General features: G+C 55.8%; 2 protein-coding genes across 6 annotated transcripts in view; one reads left to right on the top strand and one right to left on the bottom strand.

The window, feature by feature from the left end:
* Positions 1–11,741, top strand: AMH (anti-Mullerian hormone). Its single transcript, XM_048830972.2, has 5 exons — positions 1–848; positions 4,332–4,510; positions 7,565–7,688; positions 8,078–8,261; positions 9,274–11,741. The coding sequence occupies exons 1-5, from the start codon at positions 221–223 to the stop codon at positions 10,190–10,192; spliced, it is 2,034 nt and encodes a 677-aa protein (XP_048686929.2). The 5' UTR covers positions 1–220; the 3' UTR covers positions 10,193–11,741.
* Positions 11,654–13,776, bottom strand: part of JSRP1 (junctional sarcoplasmic reticulum protein 1) — an 18,577-nt gene continuing 16,454 nt past the window's right edge. For all 5 annotated transcript variants that reach the window (XM_048830975.2, XM_048830977.2, XM_048830973.2 and 2 more), the window contains one exon: positions 11,654–13,518. In XM_048830975.2, the coding sequence (XP_048686932.2) occupies positions 12,937–13,518 (582 nt within the window). In that variant the 3' untranslated portion in view covers positions 11,654–12,936. The remainder of the gene's footprint in view (positions 13,519–13,776) is intronic.

The raw sequence follows: 13,776 nt of genomic DNA on the forward strand, positions 1-13,776 counted from the left end.
GTCACGCCAAAAATAGAACAGAAAAACTCCTTTGAATTGGCCCTCCCTCCTTTATAGCACATTGGCCTCTGAATTTTTCTCAAGGGAGGTGTGTTCTGCATTGTCAACCCAAGGTCACTTTGTTTGAACGGGAGATGCAGTCCTCCCCTTACATAAGTGTTTCGAGGGATGCACTCGAGTAACTCTAGCCTCGGAGTTTAGCGCTGCTCAGAGCTGGAACATGAGGCCCGTGCTTGGAGCGGCTTTGCTGTGCCTGCTGCTGCTCCTCCCCTCGGCTGCTCTGCCTAGAGAAGGAGGCGTTGGGGGAGGACTGTCACCTGTGGAAGACCTGGAAATAACCTTTTCAAAGGAGTTGGGACTTGGAGAGGAGCAGAGAGAAAAGGAAGACGAGCACGTATATGAAGGAGCAGAACCCAACTTAATGGCATTAACGTCCAAGGCCACAGCTGCTACTCATCTTCTGAAGAGTGACAAGCCAGGAGATGATGCCAAAGGAGCAAAATGCCGTCAGCTCATCCCTGAGGAGGCAGTTTTCCCAGTTCTAGGGTCAGATTTCAGCCTGCCCCCTTGGCCCATGGGTGGGCTGGAAGGGCCAGTGTGCATGGTGAAAATGGGCAGGAGGCACGGCTTGGGACAGAGTCACTTGGAAGTCGTGGGGGTCCTTACCAGCTACGAAAGTGATTTCCTCAAGGTGGTGAGACGTTCAAGCTGGGATCAAGGCCAGTTGGAGACCTTTGGGATCTGTCCTGCTGAGGAGACCCATTCTGCTCTCCTGTCTCTGAAACACATCAGTGCTCACTTGGCTGACCCAGGGGAGAACAGGTTCCTTGTGCTGCATCTTGAAGAAGGTATGTGCTAAGAGAACCCTGAACTGACCGACGGGTTGAGAGAGATGCTCAGATACCATGTTGATAAGTGTGGTATTACCCTGCAAATATTGCTTTGCACACGAAAGAGGGAGGTTGGTAGAGGATGAAGTGGGGGAGGGAAAGAGAGTTCCTCTCTGAGTAGAAATGACCTAATCAGTATACAGAGTAGCAGCCGTGTTAGTCTGTATTCGCAAAAAGAAAAGGAGTACTTGTGGCACCTTTGAGACTATGCTCAAATAAATTTGTTAGTCTCTAAGGTGCCACAAGTACTCCTTTTCTTTTTGCTAATTAGTATAATAAACTTCCCATTTGTCTTTAGCCACCATCTGAATTGTGGTGATTACCTCGAGTGTGTCCCCATCCCTAACAACCTCCTATCCTCTGCTGTGACTTCCAGTGTTGCTGGGTTAATGGACTCCACCACTGTGCTTGTTCCTGGCCTTCAAGGGCTGTCTCACTGGTTCCTCCAATATTTACGGTAAAATCCAAAGGATCAGTTTAGACCATGTTCTCTTATTGGAGAAAAGAGGGGGGAGAGAGGATATGTTCCTAAAGGTGGCAACAATGTTCTTGCCTGCTCTTAGCAGTGACCCAGTTCATAGAAGCTCTTCATACCCCAGCGGTGGACCGGGCATAAAATCCTAGAGAGAGCCGATTGCTGAGAACAATTCACTCTTGTTCTTTCCTCAGTAGTGTCCTCGATCTCCTGTGTAATGTCTCCAATCCCGTTCTTGAAGCATATCTCAGTCCTTGCTGCCAGGGTGAGTTTGCCTGTGTAAAAACCCTGCAGTTCCTCCTTTGCAGTACATGGCACGAGGACTCTTAAGCAGGCAAATGTGAATGGATCTGTCCAGGTGTAGCCACCCTGCACACTTACCCTGGGGTGGGTGTGAGGAGAGGGCAACTTTGAGAGTCTCCTAAATCAGTCTTTGGCCCTGTTTGCCCTAGCAGCCAAGTCTGTGTCTGAGGGATCTCTTGCCAGCAGCGTTCTAGCATGGGCAGGGATTTGACCTGGCTGAGAACTGTGCTAGTTAAAAAGGGTGAACTTTCTTCCCACTCCCCTACACCCACCTGCCAGCCTACAGCATATTTAAATATATAACTCTTAGTGCTGGCTTGAGATGGTCAGATTAGATGATCTTAATGGGCCCTTCTGGTTTTGAAATCAGTTTAGTCATATGCAGCCACAATGTCAGTGTTCCCTCGCTTTGCTTCTCCAGGTCAGGGGTGGGATCATGTCCATGGAGGAAAAGGTAATTCAGTCTCCAAGGCACGTCCATTTTTTTTTGGCCTGTCTGCTCTGGAGCTGGGTTTTGTTCCATGGATGCCTGCCTGGCATCCCTGAGCACCCAGCAGCTGTTGAAAACTCTGCTGACTTGGGCTGGGTTTGAACCAGCAACACAGAGCTGGATAGTGCTGGCCCTGGTCGGCAGTGCCCCGAGCTATCCAGTTCATCCTGAAGCATGACTTTGCATTACTGTTCTCGGACAGAAAGAAATCTTGGGCATACTTGGTGAGAGAAACCACGCGATAACTGCTCCCAGGACAGTTGTATTTCATGAGCATGGCTCTGAATAATCTGTTAGTTCTGGCTGGGGGAAGCTTCCCAGGGCCTGCAAAACAGCAGACCTCTTTTGCTGTTAACCATTTTTTGTACCGTACCTTTTTAGTGAAAACGAATTTGCCCCCCAAGTTAGCAAAATGGTGTCCCCTAAGCATTCAGCCATATTTTGCTGTAGTATCACTTGCATTTGCTAGTTAGCACTAGTCATGTAACTTAAGTAATGCAAAGTTGTTAAGGACGTTCTTGCAAAACCAGGTTTATGGAGGCTGCGTGGTTTGTTGGATTGAACAGAGGCCTGGGAGTCAGGACCCGTTCAATTTCATCTTGTCTCTGATGCCTTTCCTAATGCTCTGATCTCTCCAGGATCACCACACCCAGCACCACTGTAGTCAAGCTCCTGGCCGGACTCAACGGCACGAGTCACTTAGCCCAAGCTGGTACCCAGCAACTGAGGTGCCCCAAATCAGTGGCAGTTTCTAAACGTTTTTGGTCTTTAACTCCCTCTGAAGCGTCTGGCACCGGCACTGCAGGGAGACAGGATACTGAGGTAGATGGACCATTGGTCTGACTCAGTCTGGCTGTTCAGATGTGGGCATCACTCCTCCCACTCCAGCCACCTGGTCCCTGCTTCTGAAGAGGCTGTAGCTTCTGATCCAGGATGTGCATTTTGCCAGGGCGGGTTATCGTTAGGATGAGCAATTCACCTTGCTCTGTGGCTTGGAGATCTTTGAATGACTTCCCCATTACTGCTTCTCCTGCTGCCTCCTTTCTAGGGACTTCCTAAATAAATCCGTGGTGAGCCCCACAGGAATCAATGGTAGGATCTTGGGCTCCTCTTAGAACAGCTTGTTACAGGACTAGCTTCTGCCAGAGAATGCATTTCTGATGTCCTCCAAGTGCCTTATCCCATCTCCTCGAAAGACCTCCTGCTGTGACCGATTTCAGGAGGCCACACACACACACTTATCCTGGATGCTGCTGTGGGTATGGAGAGCCATCAGCAGGAGGAGTGAGAGCCTGGAGAAACTAGACAGGTCAGAGTTTGAAAAGGGGGAAGGTTTCAGTCTTGTAATGAACTGGGTGCAGTGTGTGGGAGAGTCTTCTAAGGGGCAGGGTCTGGGCTTTCGAAGCAGGAAGATCTGGATTCTGTCCTCAGTGCTACTGAGAAGTGCAGGCTGGACATAGTGTCCAGCACAGTGACAGCCAGGATGTGCTCATTGGAGGGCATCCCACTGAGCCCAGAGACACACGGAAATTGCCCCTTGCTGCAATGTGTAGGTACAGCCAGGATTTGTTAAAGTGGCACCTGGCTTGATCTTGGCTTGGAACAAGGGCGGGGAAAAAATGTCCTGAAATTCCATGCTGTGGGCAGGGCAGCAGGAACAAATACCTTCTAATGCCTCCAGTGGACAAAGGGCTGGGGTAGATCCCTGTGGCAGCCCTGAAACGAAAGGAGCCTAGGAACTGGCAGTTCAGACAGGGATCTATTCTGCTCATTATCCTGGCTCCAGCGGTGGCCAGGGCCAGCACCAGCTGCTTCATAGGAAGCTGCAATAATCCCAGCAGTGGGTGGTGATAGAAAAACCTGCCTATAGGGAAACTTCTTCTTAATCCCTGGCAGTTACCGATTGTCTTATGCCCCACGACAGGAAGGTTTATAACTCTAATGGTTTTGTTTTCTAGCTAGTGCCAGTGTGGATTCCTCAGCCATTATCACAGTCTGCCTAATCCCTTTTTTTGTTTTTTTTCTGGGTTTTTTTGTGTGTGTTTGTCCCTTGAAATGCTTGGCCTCTGACATCTTATGTCCAGGAGTTCCACAGGTTACCTGCATGTTAAAGGTGTATTTCCATTTACCCAGTGAGAGAGTCATGCTGTTTGTGTTGGCTTTTCTCTGGCAGTGAAGTGGGATGCTGAGACAAAGCTCAGGTTTAAGCTGGCTTTTCAAGAGGACGTGGGGCGGTCACTTGGAGAGCTCCAGTCTGCCTTGCTGGTGTTTTATCCTGGAAGCAGGGAAAGGAAGGGCAGCAAAGCAAGAGAGAAGCTCCTGGCAGCAGGAGAAGGGCTGCACCAGAAGCAGGTAAGCAGCTGCCCATGGCTGGCTTTCTTTATCTGTGCCCAACTGCTATGCGCAGAGCAGTGGCAGGGCTTGCTCCCCCCCCCCCCCCCACCAATATGCCTCGTCCTAGATCAGTAACAGGGCTCAGTCTCCACGACCCAGTCAATCCGTGGCCCTCTCTGCTGCTCGCAAGTAGCATCTGCCATGATGGGGTTTTTTGCAGCATAGATCCCCACACTAGAAGCTGGATTGGGACCTGGCACAGGCAACCAACCAAGTAAGCATGTTGCTTTAGGTTGCATAGGTCACCTTGAACCATAACTTTTATTTTATTTTGTGCCATGATTCTGGTGCCCACCCCTCCACCATCCCCTCCATGGATTCTCTTGGAGTCCCTGATGTAGTAGGTGGAGACTTGATGTGCCTCGGTGTTCCTGTAGGTGGCGCTCTTATCCCATCCGCTAAACCGAGTGCTGTGGGAAAGAGAAGGGGACAGGGATCTCTGTGTGCAGCCAGAACTTCCCATGCTCCCTGGTGAGGAAGGCAGAGAGCTCTCAGCTTCCAGGGCGGGGGCGTTGCTTGCTATCAATTCATCACCCACTCACTGGCCAGCACTGCCATGCTCCAACCGCTCCAGCACCAGCGTACCAGGCTGTGTCCAGCAAGGAGAGGCAGGGGTTACTCCTGGCTGCGGCACCCCATGTAACCAGGCAGCTGGGGCAGATGCACCACCGCTGCTTGCCTGCTGCTCTGTCTCCACATGAATCCGCTGATAAAATGCATCCAGTGGCCTGAGCTGCGAGTGGCTCTGCTCTGAAGGGCGACTGTAGAAACGGCCCCGTAGGGCTCTGTCTGTATTGGCTGTTGGGGATTCCAGCTCGAATGTGCTCACTTCTCGTGGGGCATGCGGTGTCCTTGAACTCGTAACCACAGCTCTGGCTGGGTCATCAGCAAGGAATAACACTGGCGCCTCTATATCTAACTGCATGAGCTAAAGGACCAGTTTTGTTGGCTGAAGCAAACTCATAACTGTCTGTACGTGTTATCCCCACTGAAGGGGGACACAAAGCCACACGGGTCGCTGGCATTACACCTGCGGACTCTAGCTGGGCTCGAGTACCAGAGCACCGGGCTCTGGTGCTAAAAGCAGTCCTGTAGACATTCAGGCTCTGAAGCCTGGCAGGGACGGTGAGGGGGCTTCAGAGCCCGAGCTCTGGCCTGAGTCGCAATGTCTACAGAGCTGTCTTTAGTGCTGGACTCGGAGCGTGAGCCCCGCATGCTGGAGGCTGTAGAACTGGGCTCAGACTCGGGGCCGCGGGCTGCCATTTGCCGTGTAGGTGTATCCTGCGAATGACTCTTTCCCCGTCTCACCTGGCCCGTCACCTGTGGTAAGAGTCTGCGGGCCAGATTCTGCCCTTGGTGACAACGGGGTTGAACAGGAGAAATGAAAGGCTAAACTTGGCCATCCAAGGGGAATCTAGTACAGTTCCCTGGAGGATGCACATGAAGGACTAGACTCCAGTGCCCTCTCCTGGAGCTGGGCTGGCCTGGCAGCGCTAATGGGAACAGACTCTGGTGTCTTCTACAGCTGGGCCGATTGGGCTCTGATATACACACGGGGCAGAGCTATTGAATAAGGATGAGGCGTTTTAATGGTCACTTTTCAGAGCAGAAGTGCCCACGAAGGGCCGGATTGCCAAGAGCTCAGCCGCCATATGGGCACTAGAAAAATCTGGCCACTTATTTAAGTGCTTTCCATCAAGCAGTTCTGCAGCAGAAGGGTGTGATGGGGCGCAGTGCCCCCTACAGGCACACCTTTGCCATCTCACTTTTTTGCAGGCTCCATCCCAGTGAATATTAAACCCCCTAACCTTGGTGCCTTCTCTCTCAGCACGGCCACTCCCTGAACATCTGAGAGCCAGGATTTGTTTATATCGCTGACGCAAACCAGGCTGTCACAGCTGATCCCACTACAGGAGATTGAGCCTTGTGCATCTGTTGGATTTCAGCTCCCAGCGGGAGTGCGCAGCCAGCTGGGTAGAGCTGCTCTGCACATGTGATCTGAGCCTGTTTGAGGCTGAACCACTGAAAGGAAAAAAATACAGAGACAGCTAATGGCGTTCTGCTGGTGTCCAGCCAAATCTTGTAGGGTTTTGCCCTGTGTTGGGGAAGGAGTGAATACAGGAGCCCTGTCGGAGGCAGTGGCAAAGCTCCTGTTGCCTTCAGGGGGGCAGTAAGGGACCTGTGCTGGAGCAGGCATGTGAGAGCGCTCCCTCGGGACACGCTGGAGCGCTGGTCAGGCTCCTCTGGCGTAGAGCTGCCCACGGCTGGAACAGGCAGCTGCTCGCCTTCAGGGGTCTGCCACCCAGTCGGCTGCACAGGGAGAATCCCACGCAGCTTAGAAGCTCCCTCGTTTGTTTAAATCTGAACTTATGACCAAGCCCCAGGCTAGGTGGGCTCCACGTCAGCGTTGCCAGAATGGCGGTCTGGGGGCAGCCCCCTGAAGGAGCAGGGGGAAAGATTCTGTGGCTGCTGCGGCCACTGCTACAAACTCTGAGTCTTTTCCTTTCCAGCATCTTCCAGTGCTGAAGAGATGGAGCCCCACCCCCTCCGCCCCCATTCCCTTTTCTGATCTGTTCCCCAGGGGCATGGCCCTGCCTGCCCCCTCTGATCCCTGCAGCCCTGGGAGCAGCTCAGCAGATGCGCTGATAAGCCCGAAACAGCCAGGAACAGATTGTAACGCTGCCGTCAGCATGTAGATCCCAGAAGGAAATGGACAGAGCTGCCTTTGTAGCCAGCAAGGCCTCTGGTTTGCAGGCAGGGGGAGATCCAGACCAGACGCTGTCATTCCCCTCCAGCTCTCGAACACTCAGTTACCGCCAATTTATATTCCTTTCACGCTCGGCTGCCTGGGCCTCTGCAAGCCCTTCCCCTGGGTACCGTCTGGGCCTGCTGAGCTCTTGTCCCAGGTATGGGGTGAGCCAGGCAGGGACGGGTTCGTGTGCAAAGGGTCGCCCCCATCGATCACCCCTTCCGCTCTCCTCCGCCTCACCCGGGGCTCCGCTCTCTCTGCAGGCTCTCTGCCTCTCCAGGGATACCCGGTACCTGCTGCTCGGGGCCTCGGTGATATCTGCCATCCGTTCACACAGGCAGCTCAGCTTCGACGTTTCCTTGGCAATCCGGCGTCCTGGTGACAGAGGTACTTGAGGGGTGCCCCTAGGCAGCTGAGTTCTCTGATGGCAACTCTTCCTAAGAGGGCTGGGGGGCCCGAAGCCCATTGGGGTCTCAAGCGTCAGTGGGGGGGGGAGGCATGATGGCAGAGATAGCTCCCACTGACTGCCCGCTGTATGCAAACTGAGGGGTTATCAGCGTAGGCAGCACAGCCTAGGGGTTAATGCGGGGGAGTGGCAGCCCAGACTCCTGGGTTCTTTGGAAAGCCCCATCATTTTCCCCTCCAGGTGTACTGTGTGGACAACTCTGGGCTCCACCCCAAGGGCTGGGTGGGTGTCTGGGGAGGGCACCAAGCCCCTTAGTGGGAAGGCGCGTGCTGCTGATTCCCTCTTCTCCTTCCTCTCTGCTCCCTGCCAGGCTCCCTCCTGCCCCCCCTGGAGGCCCAGCAACTGCTCTTCGGTGCGGACGAGAAGTGTTTCACCAGGATGACCCCAGCCTTGCTCTTGCTGGTGAAGCCGCGATGCGAGGAAGACGCCCCGTCCCCCTCTTCCTTCCTCTCCGTGGGCGGTGTGCTGGAGACGGTCCCTTACCCGCAGCCCAGGTGTGCAGGCTTTTGGGATGGAAACGGGGGCAGGAGACTGGGGGTCTCCCCAGCTGAGTGATGGGTGGGAGGGGAGCGTCTGCCACTCAGCTGGGGAGACCCCCAGTCACCTGCCGTCAGCTCCAAGCAGCTCCGCTTGCCCTAACACCCCGGCTTTGCCCATGGGTCAGAACTGACGTCGGAGCTGTGCCGGTGCTGGGCATGGGGGGGACCCGATGGACCTGGGGCACAAGAGGCGGAGTCCCAGGAGACAGGTTCTTTCTGGGCTGTTCTCCACGTCCAGGGCTCTGCAATGGGTTGGCTTCTTTGGGGGCAGCCCAGTCACATGCCGAGGGCATTTCTGAAGATTTGGGGGGGCAGGGGCTGATGGCTTGGGGAAAGGGCTGCCCCCAGCTCTGAGGGAAGCATGTTCCCCTTTGAGGGCCATGTGAAATGAGTTGGGTGGTTCTCAGTCTTGTTCTTGGGAGACCTGCCCTCCAGCCTGTCGCTGTGTTCCAGCACAGAATCCCAAGGGACAGTGAGCCCCGCAGATGGTGCCGCGGGACGGCGGGAGGGGGGCATGGGTGGGAGGCTCATGCGGCTGCACTTGCCCTGTGGCTAGTGCTCTGTTCCGGTGGCTGCCAGCTGGGCACCATTTGCCAGCACTGAGCTCCCTGTGGGGCACGAAGAAAGTCACTCGGGCTCCAGCCCCACAGCATTCCTGGGTTGGGAGACCTCTCCAGTGCAGAGCCCGGCAGGGGGCGTGGACGTGCTTGGAGACTGGGTCAGGCAGAATGGGCTCTGCAGTGCCTGTGTTAGGGGCTGAGCCCTGACAATGGCATACAGCAGGAGTGGGGCAGGGAGTGCCAGGCCCTGCAGTCGGTGCCTTGCCCAGTGGGGGAGGGGAAGCCCCTGTGCCCATTGTGGGGAGGAGGGGGGGCTGGGCCCAATGGGGGAGAGGGAACCCCCAGGCCTGTGGCTGGGCCCATCGCATAAAGGACCCTTTGTGATCCGGTCTGTGCCTCCCTGGCAGCTCGCCCACTGGCGGCAAGGCCGAGGAGCCGGCCTCTAATGCAGCTGCTGGCCAGGCCGATGCTTCATCGCCAGCGCCCGGCAACCACGACCAGTTCCTGGGCAGCCTGACCAGGTTTGTCAGCAGGGTCCTGAGCCCCTCAGGGGAGCCGCCTGCTGCCTCCGGCCTCCACCACTGGCTGGACTTCAAGACGATGGAGACGCTTCCTCACCAGCTGCTCAACCTGTCGGAGCAGGCAGCCCTGGAGCGGCTGGTGCAGTCGGACGAGCCCCTGGTGCTCCTGTTCCCCCAGAACAGCCAGGCCCTGCTGGAGCAGCAGTTCGGGCACTGGCAGTTGGAGGGCAGACTGCTGCAGCTGCTGCTGGAGAAGTTCCAGGCTGTCATCCAGGAGCTGAGGGAGATCCCAGCCTTTCAAGCCAACACTGACCTCTTCCAGCATCTCCTGGCCTTCTGCTATTACCCCCTGGGGTCGGGCAGCAGCGACCCCAGGGAGCTGCCCCGTGGCCACCGGAAGCTGCACACACTGCTGCTGCTCAAAGCCCTGCAGACCGTTCGCGCCCACTGGCAGGAGAAGAGGAAGGTGTCCCGGCAGAACCGCAGCGCTGGGCCCCAGGCCTGCTGCCGGCTGCAGGAGCTGACGGTCGACCTCCACTACGAGAAGTTCATCATCGTCCCCAAGAGATACATTGCCAACAACTGCGAGGGCCCCTGCCGGTTCCCGCTCTCCACCCGCATCCCCGACTACTCCTCCCACACGGTGCTGCTGATGGGCATGCAGGAACGGGGCGCGCCCCTCCGGCGCAGCCCCTGCTGCGTGCCGGTCAAATACTCCGACAAGGAGATCATCAGAATCACCACGGAGGGCATTCAGGTCACGATGTTCCCCAACATGGTGGCAGAGGAGTGTGGCTGTCGGTAGAGACGCCCGGCCTGTCCCGTCTCTCCCTGGCGTCCTTTGGCCTTCGGAGCTTGGAGGGAGGCGACTGAGCTGAGGCTGGGGCCTGGGCTGTTGGTTTCACAGCTGCCTTTCCCCAGCAATACTGGCTTGTTGTTTCCCTCTGGCCCTGGTAGGTTTATGGGCCCATCACGCTCCAGGAAGCTGAGGGCAGCCCCAGGCATGTCTGCCCCCCTGGGCCCACAATGGCAGCAGAGCACAGGGGCGGCGCAAGTGACGTGTTCCTGGAGCTCAGAGGGCAGCAATAGGCCAAATCTGATCCCCCCCATCCCCCCTCCAGCTTTGTTAGAGGTGGAATGTGGAGCGGCCATGGTGGGCAGCAGCACCCCGGCCCCTCCCTGCCTGATGCTTGTATGTGCAGTTATTTATCAATATCTTATGGTTTCATTTCCCACATTTAGTGCTGAGTGTGCTGAGGGCAGGGGACGTCCTGGGGGAAAATCTGTAACTGGGGGAGGGGGAGTCTGTCTGCATACAGGAGATTGATGCAAACATGCCTGTGCCACTGATGGAGGCCATGGGCTAGGTCGGGTGCTGGGCTTTGTACACAGGCCACTTCATCATGGAAGCAGAGATTCAAATCCTGTGCTGAGAGGCAGGCCTGGCATAGCGGGGGCCCAGGGAAGGCTGGGAGATCGGCCTGGTGGAGCACGGGGTGCCGCAGAGCAGGTGTGTGGTGCATTGGGAAGGCAGGGCTGGGATCAGGCGGGGGTGCTGCAGGCCAGCCATGAGGGGCATGGCATTGCTATGGGTGAAGCTTGCCTAGTCTCTCAATTCAACTCCAAATCCGCCCCAACGTTTGTGCGGCTGAAGACAGGAAGACGGGGTGGGGAAGGGTAGGGGGTTGCAGTCTGCCCCAGGGGTCTAGCAGGGTGCTGTAGGGGCAGCTAACTCAGCCCCACATGGAGGGAGTGTGCTGTGGCTCTTGAGAGCAGTGGTTCTCAGCCCGCAGGCCGCTTGCAGCCCAATCGGCACCCAGCTGCAGCCCCTGTGACATCCTCAGGGCCGTACAGGGAGCGTATATATTTTGTGGATGCAGCCCCTATAACACACACAGAGCTGCACATGCAGCCCCCAAGGGTAAATAGGTTGAGAACCGGTGCTTTGGAGCAATGCTTTGAGGAGGTGGCTCCTTGACAGCGGAGCGAGAGAAGGAAAGATCTGCTGCTCACCAGGGCTTTGGGGACCCTCCCTCACTTATCGCAGCTGGCTAATCCCAACGCTGGTGGGCGCACACCCCCTCCCCAGACCAGCCAGGGCTTTGCTTGGGTGCAGCTCACAGTCAGCCCCCTGGTGCAGAATCCCCGAGTGACCTGGGGGCTTCTGCAGCTCCATGGAAGCTGATGGGGAGCTCAGGTTACAGGCCTTTGCCACGCACCTAGTACTCTGCTGATTCACCTAAACTTATAAAAATCTTGACCCAGATTTGTTTTTGAAACCATTCAGTTTAATACATTATTAAAAAGGACATTTTTGCTAACTCAATAGAGGTCAGAATAAACTATTTACCTCAGCTGTTTGGGGCTGCAGTGCTTCTTGTGTTCTTACTAAAGCATTGAAAAGTAGCACACTTCGCTTGTGTTTCTGTACATTCAAACTGCCCCTGAACGGGGCCGCACGGGAAAATAGGGGGTTGTGCCTTTGTTGCTCCTGCCTTAGAAAGAACTAGAAGGTTTCCCCCACCCCAGCACCCACCTGCTTGGCTTTGCCATTAGCCCTTCAGCTTTCCTTAGAAGTCTGTAGGGATGACTGGAAAACGAGTAGGATTGTAGCATCGTGGTCACCATGGAGGTCTGAAACCTGAATCGTTGAAAGGGAATGGGATTTCGATTCAGGCTGTTAGAACCTTTGTCTTTTGGTTTGGTTTTGTTAACACCCATTTAATTCAGATGTCTGACAAACAGTTGGGAGAAAAGCTCTCCAGGTTAAAAACTGACACCTGTGGACCCTGAGAGAGCTCTTCGAACACGCAAAACCTCCAGAGAGTTCTCCAGCAATACCTGGACAGTCTGATTATTTCTAAGGTCACAAAACAAGCAGAAAACTATTTCTGGTGGGGAACCTCTCATGAAGCAAGAAAGGACAAACATCCCCCCCCCTTTTTGGCTCTCCTTTAAGCATCAAACTCAGGGCAGCCCAAAGTTGTGCCGGAGGCCCATGACAGCACTGGCTGCTCTCCCACTCCAGCAGCGATACCCAGCGCTGAGGCAGGGCTCCACATGGAGATCTCAAAACGTCTCACCTGCACTCACAGCGACCCCTGGGCCATAGCACAGTATCATCATCCCCATTTTACAGCTGGGGAAAGACAAGGCACAAAGAAGTGACACAACTTGCCCAGCACCACCCAGCAAGTCAGGGGCAGTGCTGGGACCAGAACTCAGATCTCCCACCGCCCACTCCATGGTTCTAATGACAAAACCCCCCTGCCTCTCTGTAGCCACAGGCAGGGACAAAGCTATCAATGGCAGGTGTGTTTAATTCCTGGGGAACTCGGCAAACAAGCAATGTTTATGGAGGGGAAAACAATCGCCAGCAAATCTCTCACGTGAGCGTGGCTCTCGGGGATGAAAGGACAGGCTGGTGCTGGGCTGATTAAGCACTGCCTTCAGGCTGGAGCCTTGGGGGGCAGGGAATTTGGGTGCCCCCAGATTCAGTGTTGTTCAACCGCCTTGCTCAGGAATATTCAGACGCGAGAGGGCAGGTTCTCAGTCGTGCCTCTTGCCTTCCTTGAACTTGTGCTGCTCCCATGGCTTCCGGCCCTTGTGCTCACCTCGCTGCTGCTTAGAGTCCTGCTTCCAGCTTTCATCATGCCTGTGCTCCTTGCGACCTGGCCCTTGGGCTGGGGAGTCGGGCTTGGGGTGGTGGCCCTTCCCCTCGTCCCGCCTGGGCCGCTCCTTCCCCTCCCTCCGCTTGCCCTCCTTCCCCTCCCCCCGGGCTCTCTTGCTGCTGCGCTGCTGTACCTCTTCCTCCTCCTCCTCCTCCTCCTTTTCCTCTTCTTCTTCCTCCTCAGAGCCTGCTAGGGGCACCCTGTGCATTTTGCTGGCCTGGCCCTCTGCCGGCCTGTCCTTGGGCTGCATCTCCTTCTTGCCGCCTCTCTCCAGCTGAGCTACCATGCTCTCTCTGGGCTTCTCTTCCTCCTTCTCCAGCGCGCTCGGCTTCTTCTGCCCTCTTCTTGGCTCTGCCCTGGCTGGGGAGTCTTGCTGCGTTCCTTCCACCTCAGCTTCTGGATCTTCTGCTTCTTCCGGCTCCAACCAGCTCAACCAGTTCTTGAAAAACCACAGCTCTCCCTGCAGGGGAAAGCAGCACAAGGCAACGTGCCCACTCTTACCCTTGGGTCCTAGGCCAGCCCGGGGCGCCAGGACCCTTGTCTGTCTGTCTGGCCATTGCCATGGCAGCTGGAGCTAACGCCAGCTTTCAAGAAGACAAAAGCAGTTCCACGCAGGACCCTGCCCTCGTTCCCTCCTGTTTACACAGAGTCTTGGCCCCGCTCTGGCGTGGCCAGCAGTGACGAGCGACCTACCAGGCTCGTCTGTGGCCCCAGGGCA

The sequence above is a fragment of the Caretta caretta genome, chromosome 25 (genome assembly GCF_965140235.1).
Source record: "Caretta caretta isolate rCarCar2 chromosome 25, rCarCar1.hap1, whole genome shotgun sequence".
In the NCBI taxonomy this organism is placed as follows: domain Eukaryota; kingdom Metazoa; phylum Chordata; order Testudines; family Cheloniidae; genus Caretta; species Caretta caretta.

Coding starts and splice junctions, on each gene's coding strand:
- AMH (XM_048830972.2), top strand. CDS start 221: ATGAGGCCCGTGCTTGGAGCGGCTTTGCTGTGCCTGCTGCTGCTCCTC. Junction 849..4,331: donor TGTGCTGCATCTTGAAGAAG/GTATGTGCTAAG, acceptor TTTCTCTGGCAG/TGAAGTGGGATGCTGAGACA. Junction 8,262..9,273: donor GTCCCTTACCCGCAGCCCAG/GTGTGCAGGCTT, acceptor CCTCCCTGGCAG/CTCGCCCACTGGCGGCAAGG.